We start from the raw sequence: 17731 nt of genomic DNA on the forward strand, positions 1-17731 counted from the left end.
CAATCCCCAACTAAATCATCCCAGCCAGGGCTTTGTCAAGCCTGACCTTAAAAGCCTCCAAGGAAGGAGATTCCACCACCTCCCTAGGTAATGCATTCCAGTGCTTCACCACCCTCCTAGTGAAAAAGTTTTTCCTAATATCTAACCTAAACCTCCCCCACTGCAACTTGAGACCATTGCTCCTTGTTCTGTTATCTGCTACCACTGAGATCTAGATCCTTCCTCTTTGGAACCCCCTTTCAGGTAGTTGAAACCAGCTATCAAATCCCCCCTCATTCTTTTCTTCTGCAGACTAAATAATCCCAGTCCCATCAGCCTCTCCTCATAAGTCATATGCTCCAGCCCCCTAATCATTTTTGTTGCCCTCCGCTGGACTCTTTCCAATTTTTCCACATCCTTCTTGTAGTGTGGGGCCCAAAACTTGACACAGTACTCCAGAGGAGACCTCACCAATGCTGAATAGAGGGGAATGATCACGTCCCTCGATCTGCTGGCAATGCTCCTACTTATACAGCCCAAAATGCCGTTAGCCTTCTTGGGAACAAGGGCACACTGTTGACTCATATCCAGCTTCTCATCCACTGTAACCCCTAGGTCCTTTTCTGTAGAACTGCTACTGCCTAGCCACTCAGTCCCTAGTTTGTAGCAGTGCATGGGATTCTTCCATCTTAAATGCAGGACTCTGCACTTGTCCTTGTTGACAGGTTTCAGAGTAACAGCCGTGTTAGTCAGTATTCGCAAAAAGAAAAGGAGTACTTGTGGCACCTTAGAGACTAACCAATTTATTTGAGCATGAGCTTTCGTGAGCTACAGCTCACTTCACTTCATTGTTGAGGGTGCAGTCCACGACATCCTCCAGATCATTAATGAAGATATTGAACAAAACTGGAATTGAATAATTCTGATAGTTTGCACTTACACAGTGCCTTTAACTTAAGAATCTCGAAACATTTTACAAAGGTTGATACACATTATTATCCTCAATTTACAGATGTATATATAGAGAGAGACTAAATGAATTGGCTAAGGTCACACACCAGTTAGTAGTGAAGTTTGGAATAGAACCCCAGGGACCTACCTCCTAGACTCACTAAACAATACAGCCACTCAGTTATTTTAAAATAATCAAACTTCAGCTTGGCACCTAACTTGTGATTCCAGCTGCATGTTTTTACCACACTTAATTTACATTTGTTTGGCTGTGTTGTAGTTAAAGAGCAGTCCCAACATTTTATTTTTGTACTTTCGGATTACTTTTTCCGATTCTCTTTCCTCAACCAATTTAATTTTTTTAAATAGTTTTTTTAAAAATACAAACATTGATGAGTTTATTCCAAAATTTGTGTTTCTGATTATATTCTTCTTTGTTTATAAAGTAACAAGGTACTGATAGGGAGCTACCTTCTACAATACAGGTGTACGGTGATCAGATTTTTAAAGTGGAGAAACCAGGACAGCAGTGATGGGGTGGTGGTGGTGGGGGGGGGGGGGGGCGGGGAATGAAACATTCACATAGATGAATCTCGGGAAGTGGGGAAAGAAGGCATTTTACCTATAAGTTCCTTTAAGATGAGAAGGAGCAGTGAGTGGGGAGGGGAATGCGGGAGAGGAAGGACAGCTGGCTGACTATTTATAATGAAGTTGAGACTGACCATAATAAACAGAGTAAAGCTGGTCAAAAGCATTGTAGCAATTTTGGTTGTGAAACTACATTTTTTTTTCTTGATTTTTTTTTTTTTTTGCATTCATTCCTCTGCATCCAACATCTATTTTTATGTGAAATTTTGTGGGGCTGATAATTTTTGGAAAAGCCCCTTTTGTGCTTAAATGTGTAGCTAGGAATTTTGAAAAAGCTGCTGAAGGGGGCAGTGCTACATCTGCTTCTGAGGAACCCACATGATTTGGTGGAGAATCATAGAAATGTTGGACTGGAAATGACCTTGATAGGTCATCTAGTCCAGTCCCCTGCACTGAGACAGGCCTAACTATTATATAGACCATTCCTGAAAGATATTTATTTAACCTGTTCTTAAAACCTCCAGGGATGGAGATCCATAATCTCCCTAGGTAATTTGTTTCGGTTCTTAACCGCCTTGACAGTTAGGAAGTTTTTCTTAATGTCTAACGTAAATCTCCCTTGCTGCAACTTAAGTCCATTACTTCTTGTCCTGTCCTCACTGGTTAAGGAGAACTATTTATCACCCTCCTCTTTATAACAACCTTTTATGTATTTGAAGACTGTTATTTCCCTTCTCAGTCTTCTTTTCTCCAGCTTAAACAAACCCAGGTTTTTTTTTCAGTCTTTCGTTATAAGTCATATTTTCTAGACCTTTAATAATTTTTGTTGCTGTCTTCTGGACTTTCTCCAGTTTATCCACATCTCTCCCAAAATGTGGTGCTCAGAACTGGACACAGTATTCAAGTTGAGGCTTTATTAGTGCTGAGTAGAGTGGAAGAATTAATTCTCATGGCATGATTATTACAACACTGCTGCTAATATATCCCACAGTTATGGTGGGTTTTTTGCAACATTATTAAATTGACGACTCTCATCCACTATGATCCCCAGATCCTTTTCTGAAGTGCTCCTTCCTAGGCAGTCATTTCTCATTTTGTATTTGTGCAATTGATTATTCCATCCTGTTTATAGTACTTTGCATTTGTCCTTATTAAATTTCATCCTATTTATTTCAGACCATTTCTCCAGTTTGTCAAGATCGTTTTGAATTCTAATCCTGTCCTCCAAAGCACTTGAAACCCCTCCCAGCATGGTATTGTCCACAAACTTTATAAGTGTGCTTTCTATGCCATTATCCAAATAATTTATGAAGATATTGAATAGAATCAGACCCAGGACATATCCCTGTGGGACCCCACTCAAAAGGCCCTTCCAGTTTGATTGTGAACCATTGATAACTACTTTCTGTTTGTGTTTTCAACCAGTTGTATACTCGCCTTTTAGTAGGTTCATCTAGGCTATATTTTTCTAGTTTGTTCATGAGAAATTCATGAGACAGTGTCAAAAGCCTTACTGTAGTCAAGATACAGTAAAAGCTGTTTTATCCAGAATGTTTTGGGGATTAGAGGTGCTGATAAGTAAAAAATGCCAGTTAACAAAGAGGAAAGGAGTTTGGATGCGGGGGGAGGGAGAAAGGGGGGAGGGTTCGGGTGCGGGAGTGGGTGTGGGCTCTGGGAGGGAGTTTGGGTGCAGGAGGGGATCTGAGGTATGGGAGGGGATGCGGGGTGCCGGATCCAGGGGGTGCTTACTTTGGGTGATTCCCCTCAAGCGGTGACCTGTCCCAGTTGCTCCTAGGCGGAGGTGCAGCAGGCGGCTCTGCACATGCCCCTGCCCTGCCCTGAGCACTGCCTCTGCAGCTTCCATTGGCTTCTAGACAAATCATTTTACTCTCTGAGTCTTAGTTATACCGACCATAAAATGGAGACAATGAGAACAATTATCATTGTATGGTATTAAAGGTATTAGGATTTGCCAGCTCAGAAAATACCTTAATTTTAGAAAGTGTGGGATCTCCTGTATCTTCAGTATCCCATGCCACCTGCCATGTTTTAGCTAATGTCTTAGATTCTTCCCACTGGAGAAATGAAAGCTTATGGCCCTTTTGGCAGCTTACTTTATTTTTAAAGGTTTTTTTTTTTTAGCACTTTTTATGTTCAATACAGTCTTTTAAAACTCATAAGTGGGGTTACCCTTAGTGAGATTACAGTATGCTTTCACATGTGGTTAACCTAGAAGTATGCAGTTCAGTGACTTACAATGTAATTACTACAATATCTCAGAAAATATATTGAAGCTTTTAAGGTATAAATAATGTCCAAAATCTTGTATATAAAGGGGGAGTTCCAGTGTTACTGAGAGGAAGAGGTTCAATATATTTCTTTTCTCTAAAGAGCGGATGAATGAGAAGAAGACTGTTATACCTACCATTGTTTCATCATGACCTTCAGATCAGTACTTGGATAAGTATGTCACATTCTGATGAAACACTGTACACCTTCTTTCACCAGCCCTGTCCTTCCTCTTACAACTGAGATTTGCAGAAAAAGATACTAGTTCTGCCATTCATCAGAGAACCTTTCATGGTGGAAAAAGTATTTATATGGCTGTCAGCAAGCAGATCTTATTATACCTGGTCTGTCGAACCTGAGATTGCTGATAAGAAGTTTTGATAAATATAAGTCCTGATTGATGCCAAGCAATAGAACAAGGCTCTTTTCATGGTTAGGTGTTAGAATTCTCTTTATACTATTATACTTAAAGAATAGGTATTTAGTTTACATCTCTTCTTAATTTAAATCTAGAAAGGAAGGTGTATCAGCTGCATGAAGACCATTAGTGAACATTGCATTTGTACAGCATCAAGGTATTTTCTTCGTAAAGTCTAACACACTAATAATAAACACACACCTCCAAACTTCTCCAGAGAATGAGAGGGTCAGGAATAAAGACAATTAGTGATCCTGGGGTACCATATATGGTATCTTCAATCTAGCAGAGAAAGGTAAAATACTATCTAATAGCTAGAAATTGAAGCTAGACAAATTCAGACTGGAAATAATGGTGTATATCATTAACAGTGAGGGTAATTAACCACTGGAACAGTTTGCCAAGGGTCATGTGGATTCTCCATCACTGGCCACTTTAAATGAAGTTTGGCTGGTTTTCTAAAAATATGCTCGAGAAATTATTTTGGGGAAGTTCTGGGGCTTGTGATGTGTTATAGAGGAGGTTAGACTAGATGATCACAATGGGTCCCTTCTGGACTTGGATCTAGAATCTATATCCAGACATCCAGGTAAATCTTCATTGTAGTCTTTATTTCTAACTCACACGGAAATTGTGGTCATTGTTTTACTTTGACTCCAATAGGGGGGCGTGAGTTCTCACTGGATCATGTCAACATTCTTCTTACATTCACCTTGATGTTTAATGGAGTGGGAATGCAACCACTTCAGCGAGGACAAAGAATTGTTTAAAGAAGTGCATAACTTTTTACAGGGAACCATACTGTACAAGAATCTTTTAACAACTGAATGTATCAGATAAAAATTGTGAGGTCTTGTTCTGTCCTGGATATTTCTTTTTAAGGGAGACGTCCCAGCTCTTGCATTCTTTTTCATTTTCATTTTCATTTTTGTTTTATTTTATTTTAATTTTATTAAAGAGTTTGCCGCAGACACTGGTATCCTAACTTGGATCTGTTCTTTTGTGTTTGGGACCTGTAACACATTTTCTTGAACTCCTTACAGTGCACAGATCTTCAAACCGGAACTGCATGCTAATGAGCAGAGAGTTTCTGAGCAATGAGGAGCATATCTGTGATGAAAATGAAGCCATTTTCCTTGGCTGTTTATTTCTCAGAGTGTTGGTAGTGTCATGAACAAAGCTGTGAAAAGCTTCCAGTAGAGATTAGGTGTGTGTGATGTCCACAAGGGTCTAGTATAAAACATGTAATACAATTAGATTGGCCTCAGATCTAGGGTTCCTCCTTTATATTATGTACTCAGATTTTCCCAGTCTATATTTTGAGTACCTTTTTGTTTTAGTTTCCGCATTTTCTTACATGTGCTGGCAAAATAAATAAATGATGGGGAGGAGAGAAGAAGGTTTACTTTCAAGCTGAATTTTTTTTCTTTCTTGAGTAGTTTTGGGATACATGTTTTATGTTTCTCTTTACTTTTCCCAACATCTGTTTTTTTTCTACACTCCTTTTTCTTTCTTTTGCTAAATTAAGACTATAAAGGCTATTGCTTTAGCTTCCTGTATAGATTAGGATTTTGTGCAATAGACAAAGGGTGACCAGCCAAATTCTCCAATCTAGTGGATACAAAATGTTCTGAAACCTGTGAAGAGAAAAAGAGAATAACCCTAAATGTGTAATTCAGAATTATGGCTGTGATATATTATTGTGTTTTGATTTTGAGGATATGGTTAAACATGACAAACTTTTATTTTCTGGGCTACCACTCCCTTCAGCTCTAGATTTAACCTCATCCCAAGTGGCCTTTGGGATTAAACTGAAAGGAGAGAATGGATAGGGCAATTCCAGCTCCTCTTTGGTCACTTTCATAGCATTTAAACTTTGATTTAAAATAAAAATTCCTGGCCCTTTTGGTTGTGAGGAAAAACTTTTAAATGAAAACCAAGAGCCTGCCACAGTTAGCAGAGGGACAGACTGAAATAATATCTCTGAAAAGTTGCTGCCCATTCAGCCCCATGCAGGCTAAAGTTATTTGGTAATTTAAATAGCTAATATTAAGTATCTCACAATAAAGTATTTGAGTAGCTAATTTGCTGGTCCACTGTTGTCACACAGAAGTTTGAGAAGAAGAATACCTGTTATGTGATCTTATATTTAGGATTGTTCTTTATAATATATTCTCCAGTGCTTTGACCAATTTTAAATGTTTGAAATACTCAGTCTTTTCCATCCCAGGACACCTTCTTCCATTTAGCAATATGGGAAGGGCAGGGTAGCTGTGATCCTTCTGACACCTGTTAATGAGCATCAGGTTGAGAACCCCTGTCGTAAATGATGGGATTTCCACAACTTTTACAGTCTAATAGACTTACCATTTGGAATTTTTTTCCCCAATTCTCTCCTTCTCCCCGCCCCATCCAACCTTTTCTTAATTATGACTTTTTCCTTCGGCTTTCCTGTTACTGGTGAGCTCCGCATGAGTTGTCAGGGAAGGAAAATGGAGGGTGAAGGACATTAACTGTGTGGCAAGTGGAAGATGGTTAGAGTTCTATCACTCTGTTCTCCACCCCCTGGTTAAATTCCTCATCTACAGCTAGTTCTTACTGCCACGCTCATAACCTGGGCTCACCCCAGCCAATAGTAATGATAACTGTGGTCTTGTAGGGAGTATGGTGTTGCATTCAATCTACACATGCATGAAAGCTTTATGTTTCCTTTGTATAGAAACCATTCAAAATAAAATGGACAATTAACAAGCCCATCACAACATGTGGTGTACCTCATCCAGTGCATCAAATGCACCAACAACTACTATGTGGGTAAAACAAGAAAGTCACTCTACTCTCAAATGAACGCACACAGAAAAATGATAAATGACAAAAACATCCTATCAACTATGAGTGAACACTTTTCACAAAACAATAACTCCATATCTGACCTCATCCTCAAAGGAGACCTGCACAACACCTTCAAAAGTTGATCTTGGGAGCTTAAATTCAAAACTGCTAGACATCAAAAATCATGGACTGAGTAGAGACACTGGATTTATGTCTCATTACAACAATCTATACCCCACTTACCCTCCTTTGTCCTCTAACTGCAAAAAATATTAATTGCTCACTTCACTGTGATGCTCTGATTACCTTTCCCAGACATAAAGAAGAGCTCTGTGGAGCTCGTAGGCTTGTCACTTTCACCACAGAGGTTGGTCCAATAAAAGACATTGCCTCACTCACTTCTTGTCTCTTATATCCGTGGACCAGCATGACTATAACAACACTGCAAACATAAACTTAATAGAAATTGTGGGTGCCGAGCATCTCAGGGTCAGAACCTTAATGCTTCTCTTGCCTCTCCAGAAGGTAGCTGGGTTGCATCACAGGAGATTTATTCTCATCTCTCCAAACTCATGTGAGTATAAATTGGAGATTAATGATGTAAAACAATATTTTTTAATTTTGCAGATTGACCAATTGAAACAGGAACTTTCAAAGAAAGAATCAGAACTTCTCGCCTTACAAACTAAGCTTGAAACCCTTAGCAATCAGAATTCAGATTGCAAGCAACACATTGAAGTGCTTAAAGAGTCGCTTACTGCCAAAGAACAGAGAGCTGCCATACTTCAGACAGAGGTAAGTTATTTTCTCATCATACAATGCAATATAAGTGTTTAGTTAACAGAGTGTGTCAGGGTTAAAATGATGTATTAGTTACAAATCTTTGCAGAAGATATATTCTGGGCTTTTTTTCAATTTGTTAAAAATAGTGTAACAGCTTAGACCCTGCCATGTGCTAATACATTTAGCATATTTTCCTTATTACAGTATGTTAACACTGATCCTGCAGTTCTTGAAAAGAACCTACTGACTTCAGTAGCAGTCCTGCATGTGTTAGCATTGCAAGATTGGACCCATGTATGGAATCCACAACATTAAGGGTGTGTAGCTGTAGCTGAGATTTCCCTAGTCTTTAGTGAAATATATTTCCACTAAATTCATTTCTTCTTAATATTTTCACTCCTAATTTCAAATTGTCTTGACATAGTTTGGAACCTCAGACCTGTTTCCTCAGACCTAATGCTCATTTTTGTGTCTTCTATTGTACATTTCAATTCTAAAGAGAGAGGGCGTTTATATGTTTTGAAGGGTGCATAAATATAGGAGGGGTGTAGGTTATTGGTGTGAAGTCTTTGTTTCTTAGAAAATTAGCTTTGATTTTCAAATGTGAATAGATTGTTAATCCTAATAGACCAGTATATTAGGGTTTTTTAATGTGTAGTGTCTAAAGTACAGAGCTTGAAAATATAGATATTTAAATATGCTTTACGCAGTTGAGATGGTTTTCAAATGTGATTAAATAAACCATTTCAGTGTTAAAAATGGTCTTCTCCACAAAAATGGTCTTCCTTTTCCATGTCTGTTTTTTACTGTGAAGGTATGAAACACAAAATAAGAATTAAATTTATATTTTAACTGTTTTATTTGTAAGTTTTGAATTGGTGTGCATTTTAAAAGAACATGAACAGTTAGACACTGCATTTATAAAAGGAAAATAAACTCTTTACATTCAGGAAAGTAAACTAATTTAAATGGATTGGTTTCTTGCCTGATAGTTCAAAGTTTAATCCTAGGTAAAGGAATTCCAGGGGCCAAATATCACTTTAGTTCATCATATTCACGGAGAAAAGTTAGCTGACATTAATCTCTATTTTTAAAATATATATTCTGAGATTCTAGGTGTCTATTGAACTGCATGTCCCAGGATTCATCCTCTTACATGTTAATAAGGTACAAATAAAAAATTGAAATTGCAAATCTGCCTTCATCGGTCAAATAAAATAGAAGGAAACATAAATATAAAATCATGATGATAGAATAAGAGTAAAAACATCCTGCTGCCTACCACTACTTCAGAAAGAGCCACAGATCCCAAAGGAGACTGAGGCAGTCTTCTGGTTCTGGGTGTAGCCAGCTACACCTCCCCTTCCCATCACCATCCCCACAGCGCCTAGCAAATGCCTGTTCTGACTCATGTGTTCAGGACAATGATCCAGGAGTACCTTCTCCTTCCCCATTCCCCTGGTTTGGGGACTGACTGACCTGCTTTTATAATGTCTGAGACTCTATTACAATAGACAATTGGATCCTAAGCACTGTCCAATAAGATTATGCCATACAGTTCCTCTCTATCCACCCTTCCCACGTTGCTTTTCAGGGACCCCTTTCCCGAGACACCACTCTTTTAGCAGGTTCAGTCTCTACTGGCCTTTGGGGCTGTAGAGGAGGGCCTCCTGAAGCACTGGGGACAGGGATTCTAGTCCCAGTATTTCCTGGTTCCCAAACCCTTGGGAGACATATCCTCAGCCTCTGTAATCTTAACAAATATGTCTGATACATGAGATACCAGATGGTCACCCTGGCAACAATACTTCCTGCCTTAAACCACAATGACTGGTTTGTTGCCTGTACCTTCAGGATGCTTATTTTCATGTAGCAATTCTCTCAAACTGGTTTGCTGTGGTGGACCAACACTAGCCCTTTGGCCTGTTTTCTGCCCCTGGGGTCTTTATGAAATGGATGGTCACAGTAACAGTATACCTCAGGAAGAGGGGAATTCATATCTTCTGTTATCTGGATGATTGGTTACTGAGTGGCAAGTCAAGAGAGCATGTCCTTTGTCATATCTAGTTCACACTATGCCTACTCAATCATCTGTATCTCCTCTTAAACAGCGGGAGGTCAACTTTGGTTCCAACTCTAAGAATCAAGCTCATTGGGCCCTGATAGACTCTACGAATTCGAGAGCATTTCTGCTGACCAAATGATTCCAGGCAATCTGTCACTTATGTCTAGAGCTGAAGACCCAGCTTTCAACCACAGCCTGAGTATGCCTGAGGTCTCTAGCCCATATGGTTGCATGCACACAGGTAGTCCAATATGCCATGTGACTTTATCCTCTTCAAATGTGACTGAAGTCAGCCTATCGTCCATACTGTCATCCTTTAGACAGACTGGTGAGTCTTCCACTCCCAGTCCTGGATTTCTTGCAGTGGTGGATGGTTCAGGACTTGTGCCAGGGCATTCCCTTCACTTGGTCACCACCATCAGAACTATTGTCATCAATGGCTCCTTTAATAGTTTGGGGACTGCATCTGGGGTCACTGAAGGTTCAAGGCCTGTGGTCAGAATGTGAAACTTCTTTACATATCAATGTCCTGGAGCTTTATGCTATCTATGATTCTTGTCAGGCCTTTTAAGATCTCATCAGGGGCTCAGTGGTTTTCATGCTCACCAATAGTACCACTGTGATGTATTATATGAACAGGCAGTGGGGGAGCACACTCCAATGTGCTTTGTCAGGAGGCAATCAGGTTCTGGCAGTTTTGCACCAGGGAAAACATTACCCCCGTGGCTGATTGCTTGCCTGGGACCCACACTCATTGGGCAGATCACCACAGCAGGAGTTTCTCCCTGAATCGCTAGTGATCTCTAAAGCCCAGCATCCTGCAGTCTGTCTTTGCACTCTGGGGCATGCTGACAATTGACCTGTTTGCTATGAGAGAAAACAAGAAATGCCAGTTGTTTTGTTCCCAAGGGGGGGGTCTCAGTTCAGGCTTGTTGATTGATGCTTTTCACTTGAGCTGGGAACTGGCACTTTTATATGTCATTCCTCCAATTCTGATCATCTTGAGATTTGTTTTCCAGTGCAGTCGAGACAATATTGGTTTTCCAACCTCCTCACATTGTTGGTCCAACCTTCCATATCCCTTCCTCTTCATCGTGACCTCCTGACTCAATAGCCCAGTCAGGATTTTCACCCAGCGATCAGTTCCCTGCATCTCACAGAATGGATGCTGCATGGTTACATGAGGAGGAGGAATGATGCTCGGAGGCAGTCCAACAGGTCTCGCTTAACGGTGGGAAGCTCTCTGCCAGGGTGGAAGTGGTTCTCAGTATGGTCATTAGCCTGGGGAGTTCAACCAACATGGGCTTGTATCCAGGACATCTTGGAGTACCTATTACACCTTCAGTCTTCTGGCCTTGTGATTAGTTCACTGAGGATCCACCGGTGTCAATTTCAGCATTTCATCCACCTATCCATGGGAAGTTTGTGTTTTCAAACCCTATGGCAGTGAGGTTCGTGAAAGATGTCGCTCATCTCCACCTATCCGGTTAAAGAGCCGGTTGCTTTAATATTATTTTAGTAGCTCTTACAGTATCTTTGTTTAAGCCTCTGGCAACTTCTTCTTATTCCCTTCTGTGTCAGAAAACTGCCTCACCTGTGGTGATAACATCTGCAAGGTGCGTGTGCGAGTTCTATGCTTTGATGGCAGAGCTTCCTTACATGCAATTTTCCAAAGACAAAGAAACCATGTGTCCGCACTTCTAGTTTTTCTCATATGTGGAATCCAAGTTTCATTTGAACCACATAGATCTACCAATGTTTTTTCCTAAGCCACATTCAATCCCAGAGGAGCAGTGGCTCCACACTCTGGATGTTAGGTGATGTCTAATATTTTATCTTGACAGAACTGAACCTTTCCATTCCTCACCACGCCTGTTTGTTTCCTGTGGAGACCGAATGACAGGCCTTCACAGAGAGTCTCCAGGTGGATAACTTCCTGTATCATGACAGCATAGCCCAGGTTACAACTCCTCAAGGGGTACGAGCTCATTTCACAGAGCTCCGGTGATATCAGCGACATTTGTAAATGACGTTGCTATATTGGACATTCGCAGGGTGACCACGTGGTCCTCTGTGCATATCTGTACAAACCACTGTGCCATTAAGGCTGCATCCAGATCAGATGCAAACTTTGGGAAAGCAGTCCTGTAATCCTGCTTTAAATAATCTCCAAGCCCTATGTTCTGTGAGTACTGCTTGCAAGTCGCCCACATAGAATACGCAGCTGCATTTACTCAAAGAAGAAAAAATGGTTACCTACTTCTGTCACCCCTCCCCCCCATCTACTCTGCATCAGAGTCTGCACTTACAATATTTGGTGTGAAGGAGCTGAGAGGGTCAGGGTGGAGCCACCTTTATATGACCAGAGGAGGGGCTATGCCTGCGGGGCATGAGCATACCTCTACAGGTACTGCTAGGCAAAGTTATCCGGCTCCACTGCACAGGACACCCTGCCCCCCCATAGAACACATATCTGTATCACATCTCGAAGAACAACAGTTATAGGTAGTTAACCGTTTTATCACTGTCTTCTTTATTACATGTCCTTAACATATATGAAGACTGTTATCTGGTGTTTTCTCAGGACTAAACATGCCCGTTTTTTAATGTTTCCTCATTTGTCAGGTTTCTAATCCTTTTATCATTTTTATTTCTCTCCTCTGAATTCTCTCCAATTTGAGCACATCTTTCCTAAAGTGTGATGTCCAGAACTGGACACAATAATCCAGCTGAGGCCTCACCAGTACTGTGTAGAATGGGACAATTGCCTCCAATGTCTTTCCTATAATACTCATGTTAATACACCCCAGAATATTAGCCTTTTTTTTGCAACTGCATCACATTGACTCATATTCACTTTGTGATCCACTATAAAGCCCAGATCCTTTTCAGCAGTGCTACCACCCATTTTGTGGGTATTCATTTGACTTTTCTTAAGTGAAGTACTTTGCACTTGGGTCTTTATTGAAATTCATCTTGTTGATTTCAGACCAAGTCTCCAACTTGTCAGGGTTCTTTTGCATTTTAATCCTGTCCTCCAGGATTAACTGTAACCCTCACAGTTTGATGTAATCTGCAAATTTTATAGGTATACTCTCCACTCCATTATCGAAGTCATTAATGAAAATATTGAATAGAACCACACCCAGGAATGACCCCTGCAGTACTCCACTAGATAGGCCCTCCCAGTTTGACATTGGCCATTGAGTATGGTCTTTCAACTAGTTGTGCACCCACCTTATATTAAATGAAACTAGACTGCATTTCCCTAGTTTGCTTCTGACAATGTCATGTGGGACTATGACAAAAGCCTTATTAAAAGCAAGATATATCCTATATACTGTTTCCCTCTATCCACTAGGGCCAGCATCTCTGCCAAAGAAGGAAATTATGTTGGTTTGGCATGATTTGTCTTGACAAACCCATGCTGGCTATTCCTTATAATGTTATTATCTTCTAGGTGCATACAAATTGGTTGTTTATTAATTTGTTCCAGTATCCTTCCAGAGATCAAAGTTAGGCTGACTGGTCTGTAATTCCAGCATCCTTTGTTTCCCCCTTTTAAAGATATGTATTATATTTGCCCTTCTCCAGTCCTCTGGGACCTCGCCCATCCTCCATGAGTTCTCAAAGATAATTGCTAACAGTTCCAAGATTTTTTCAGCTAGTTCCTTAAATACCCTAGGAAGAATTTCATCAGGTCCTGCTGACTTGGATACATCTAACTTGCCTAAATATTCTCTAACCTGACCTTTCCCTGTTTTGGCTTATTTTTCTTCCCCATTGTTGTTAATATTAATTGTGTTGAGTATCTTGTCATCATGAACCTTTTTAGAACTCAGATTATAACTCCTTACCCTTACCTTACCCTTTCTGATTTTGTCTGTACATGCTTATGCTGTTCTTCTGTACTCCTCCTTAGCAATTTATCCATGTTTTCCACTTATTGTAGGATTTCTTTTTGATCTTCAGGTAGTTAAAGAGCTCCTGATGGAACTGTATTGGCCTCTTACTGTTCTTCCTATAATTCTTTCACATCGCATAGTTTGCAGTGTGTCTTTTAATATTGTCTCCTTGGCAACTGCCAGCTCTCCTGAACTCCTTTCTTTCTTAGATTTTTCTTCCAATGGGACCTTAACTACCAGTCCTCTGAGTTTGTTAAAGTCTGATTTTTTTGAAGTCCATTGTTCTTATTCTGCTGCTCTCACGCCATCCTTTCCCTGGACTCCTGAAATCTATCATTTCACGATTACTTTCACCCTAATTGCCTATTCCTCCGTGGTGGTCAGAATCATGTCTAAATGGCAGTTCCCCTAGTTACTTCTTCCACTTTCTGAAACAAAGGGTTGTTCCTAATACATTCCAAGAATTTATTGGAAATTTTGTGTTTTGCCATATTACTGTTCCAGGAGCTACCTGGGTAATTAAAGTGCCTCATTACTATCTGGTCTTGAGTTTTGAATATTTCTGTTTGTTGTAAAAATGCCTCATCTACCTCCTCTTTCTGATTTACAGGTCTCTATTAGTCTATCCTATCATTTTACCATTTTTATCTTTTCCCAGAGACTTTCAACTGCTCTGCCTCTCACCTCCTTCTGGATCTCAGAACAAGTGTAGTCTTCTTGATGGATAATGCAACACCTCCTTCCTTTTTTATACTGCCTGTCCTTCCTGAAAAAATAGTACTCCTCTATACCAATATTCCCGTCATGAGACTTAGCCCACCACATCTCTGTGATGCCAGTTAAGTCATAAATTAGCGTATGGACAGATACACCAGTTCTTCCTGTTTATTCACCATACTCCTTGTGTTTGTGTACAGACATCTAAGATGTTGAGCAGATTCCCCCGCTAATTTCCCTGCCATACTGATAGTGATGTATTCCAGTTAGTTCTCCACTGATTTGATTACCTAATTCTTCATTAGCCAATACACGTTAAGGGAAGTGCAGCATTTATTGTTATCATGTGGACTGTGGCAAAAAAGGGCTGACCGTTTCCTCTGAAACTGCAGTGGTACTTTGTGATGCATTGCTGGCATCAGGCATTATGACAGAGAAGACGTTTCTTTTACCCGTGCTTCCAGTCCCTTCTGGTCTCATTTGCTACACGACAATGGGCTCAAGCTTGAACATTTTACAGGAAGCAGTTTGAGTTAAAATTATCCTAATTGTCTGATGTGCAAAGGATGTGATCCAATTGTTACACATCCATTTATTGTTAGCCTCTCAGGAAAACCAAAGGAAAGATGAATATTCAAATGATTGGATAGGTGGAATGGTACGGTGTGAGCTCTTCAGGGCAGAGAACATACCTGACTTTTATTATTTGCCATGTATATTTATGGTACTATATAAATGGTAATGAGATTTTGATCCAATAGTGTGAGATACTGTTAACTTTAAATGAGAAAAGGATCCATATAGCAGTAGATTTTGTGTACTACTGAAGAACAGGTGCTATATAATTCCTGCTGAATATCATCACTTCCCAGTGCTATCTGGATCTAATTCACCTCTGTGCCAGAAGACAAGACTTGATCTGTTTATGAATGAAGCAAGGCTTTAAGTTTGTTCTGTATTTGTGGAGATCTTGCACTTTTAAAACATTTTTCCTATGGCTTTTACTGGCACCCGGTGGGGAAGCCTGAATGTGCTGTAGGGGCTGGCTAAATCCATGCAGAGTGGACTTGAACTTGTCAATGACTTAATCACCAGAAATTGTGTTTTCATATATATATGTATACATTATATATGTGTGTGTGTATTTTTATATATGTTAACTTTAACTGTCTTTTTCTCCTCTCTGCTTTGCTAAGTAATAAATGATTATAACTAAACCTGAAACACGATGATCTAGTCTTCCACAAAGAAACCTGTTGACATTTTGAACAGTTTTGGTCACACTTTAATAATTAAATGACCTAATAAATTGATGAGGCTTTGAAGCACAGCAAGCTACTTTATATGCCCCATAGAAAAGCTTACTTCTTCTTTGAAGTAAGTAGTGTAGGCCTAATGATTTTATCATACTGCATCACAAGGAATTTTCTTTAGTTCTTTTCTCTCTTTAAGATCTCTTTGTGAAAGGAAATGGGGAAAGTTGCTTAATGATATCCACCTCTTAGAGGAAGCAATTTGGGTTTAAATTAGCTGTAATTGTTCATGTGCAAGAGATTTTTGGCCGCAGGGTTGAACACATTAAAGTGACTTATTTTTCCCTGGGAGATCAGATAGAAATGAGAACCTCTGTTTATGTAATGGGTTAATAGGCGTTTTAGTCTTAATGCAGTGATATACATTTCAGCATACAGTAAAAGTCACAAAAAGAAAATGAGTTCCAATTCAAAACAAATATATGCAATGTACTTCAAGAAGATTGTAAATGAAATTCCTTGAAATTTGCTTACCAAATAATTTTCATCTACCTGGAAATTTAGAATGGGGAATACTTTTTAGTTGACTCTGTAATGTCTGTGTTTCTCTGGGATGCATACAATTATAGTGTATACATTTAAATATTAATAATATTAAAATATTATTAATATTAATATTATTTATACATTTAAAATATATTCTTTGTAACAGAATATTTAAATAACTTGTGTTAAAATTTTTATTCATTTATACTATATACATTGATTGTATACTCTTACCTAATGTGTATACGTTAGGTAATATTACAGAAATTCCATTTTCAGTTCCTTTGAAATATACTCAATGCTTCATAGTTTCTCATGCTTTATTGTAGATATATATTTTACTTTACTGGCAGGGCTGTTGCATTCTATTTGAATGATCTTGAGTCCCAGATGTGCTAAATACAGTCATATTTATTTTTATACTGTAAAAACAGACTTTATCTGTTATCTAGAAATGAATTATACTCCCTGTACTTAGTGAATTTCTAGAATACTAGGTGTATTAGGTACATAATAAAAATCAACAAGGTTTCATCAGATTCTCAACTTATTTTGGCACATAACATGCCATGTTAATGCTCATACACGAATATAATTTCTGTTGTCAATTTTATACAAAGGCATTCTTAATTTTTCATCAATCCTTTTTATTACATTGCACATATAGAATTCTATAAAGTCGTTCATAGCTATAGTAGTGCAAAAGCTAGACAGTGTAGAACTACCCTTCTAGAGAATCAATAATAATTACTGATTCCACTATATAGATAATTCAACATTAGTATTAATTAGGGCTATTGATTAATCGCAGTTAATTCATGCGATTAACTAAAAAAAACTAACTGCGATTAAAAAAATTAATTGTAATTAATCGCACTTTTAAACAATAGAATACCAATTGAAATTTATTAAATATTTATGGATGTTTTTCTACATGTTCAAATATATTGATTTCTATTACATCACAGAATACAAAGTGTACAGTGATTACTTTATATTATTATTTTTGATTTCAAATATTTGCACTGTAAAAATGATAAACAAAAGAAATAGTATTTTTCAATTCACCTCATACAAGTACTGTAGTACAATCTCTTTATTATGAAAGTGTAACCAACAAATGTAATTTTTTTGTGTTACATAACTGCACTCAAAAACAAAACAGTGTAAAACTTTCGAGCCTACAAGTCCACTCAGTCCTACTTCTTGTTCAGACAATTGCTAAGACAAACAAATTTGTTTACATTTATGGGAGATACTGCTGCCTGCTTCTTATTTACAATGTTACCTGAAAGTGAGAACAGGCATTCGCATGGCATTTTTGTAGTTGGCGTTGCAATGTATTTACGTGCTAGATATGCTAAACATTCATATGCCCCTTCATGCTTTGGCCACCATTCCAGAG

General features: G+C 38.9%; 1 protein-coding gene across 9 annotated transcripts in view; it reads left to right on the top strand.

The window, feature by feature from the left end:
* The window catches only part of ERC2 (ELKS/RAB6-interacting/CAST family member 2), an 833583-nt gene that overhangs the window by 243211 nt on the left and 572641 nt on the right, over positions 1–17731 (top strand). For all 9 annotated transcript variants that reach the window (XM_078853606.1, XM_078853612.1, XM_078853608.1 and 6 more), the window contains one exon: positions 7685–7852. In XM_078853606.1, coding sequence (XP_078709732.1) covers positions 7685–7852 — 168 coding nt within the window. The remainder of the gene's footprint in view (positions 1–7684; positions 7853–17731) is intronic.

The sequence above is a fragment of the Lepidochelys kempii genome, chromosome 7 (assembly GCF_965140285.1).
Source record: "Lepidochelys kempii isolate rLepKem1 chromosome 7, rLepKem1.hap1, whole genome shotgun sequence".
NCBI lineage: Eukaryota > Metazoa > Chordata > Testudines > Cheloniidae > Lepidochelys > Lepidochelys kempii.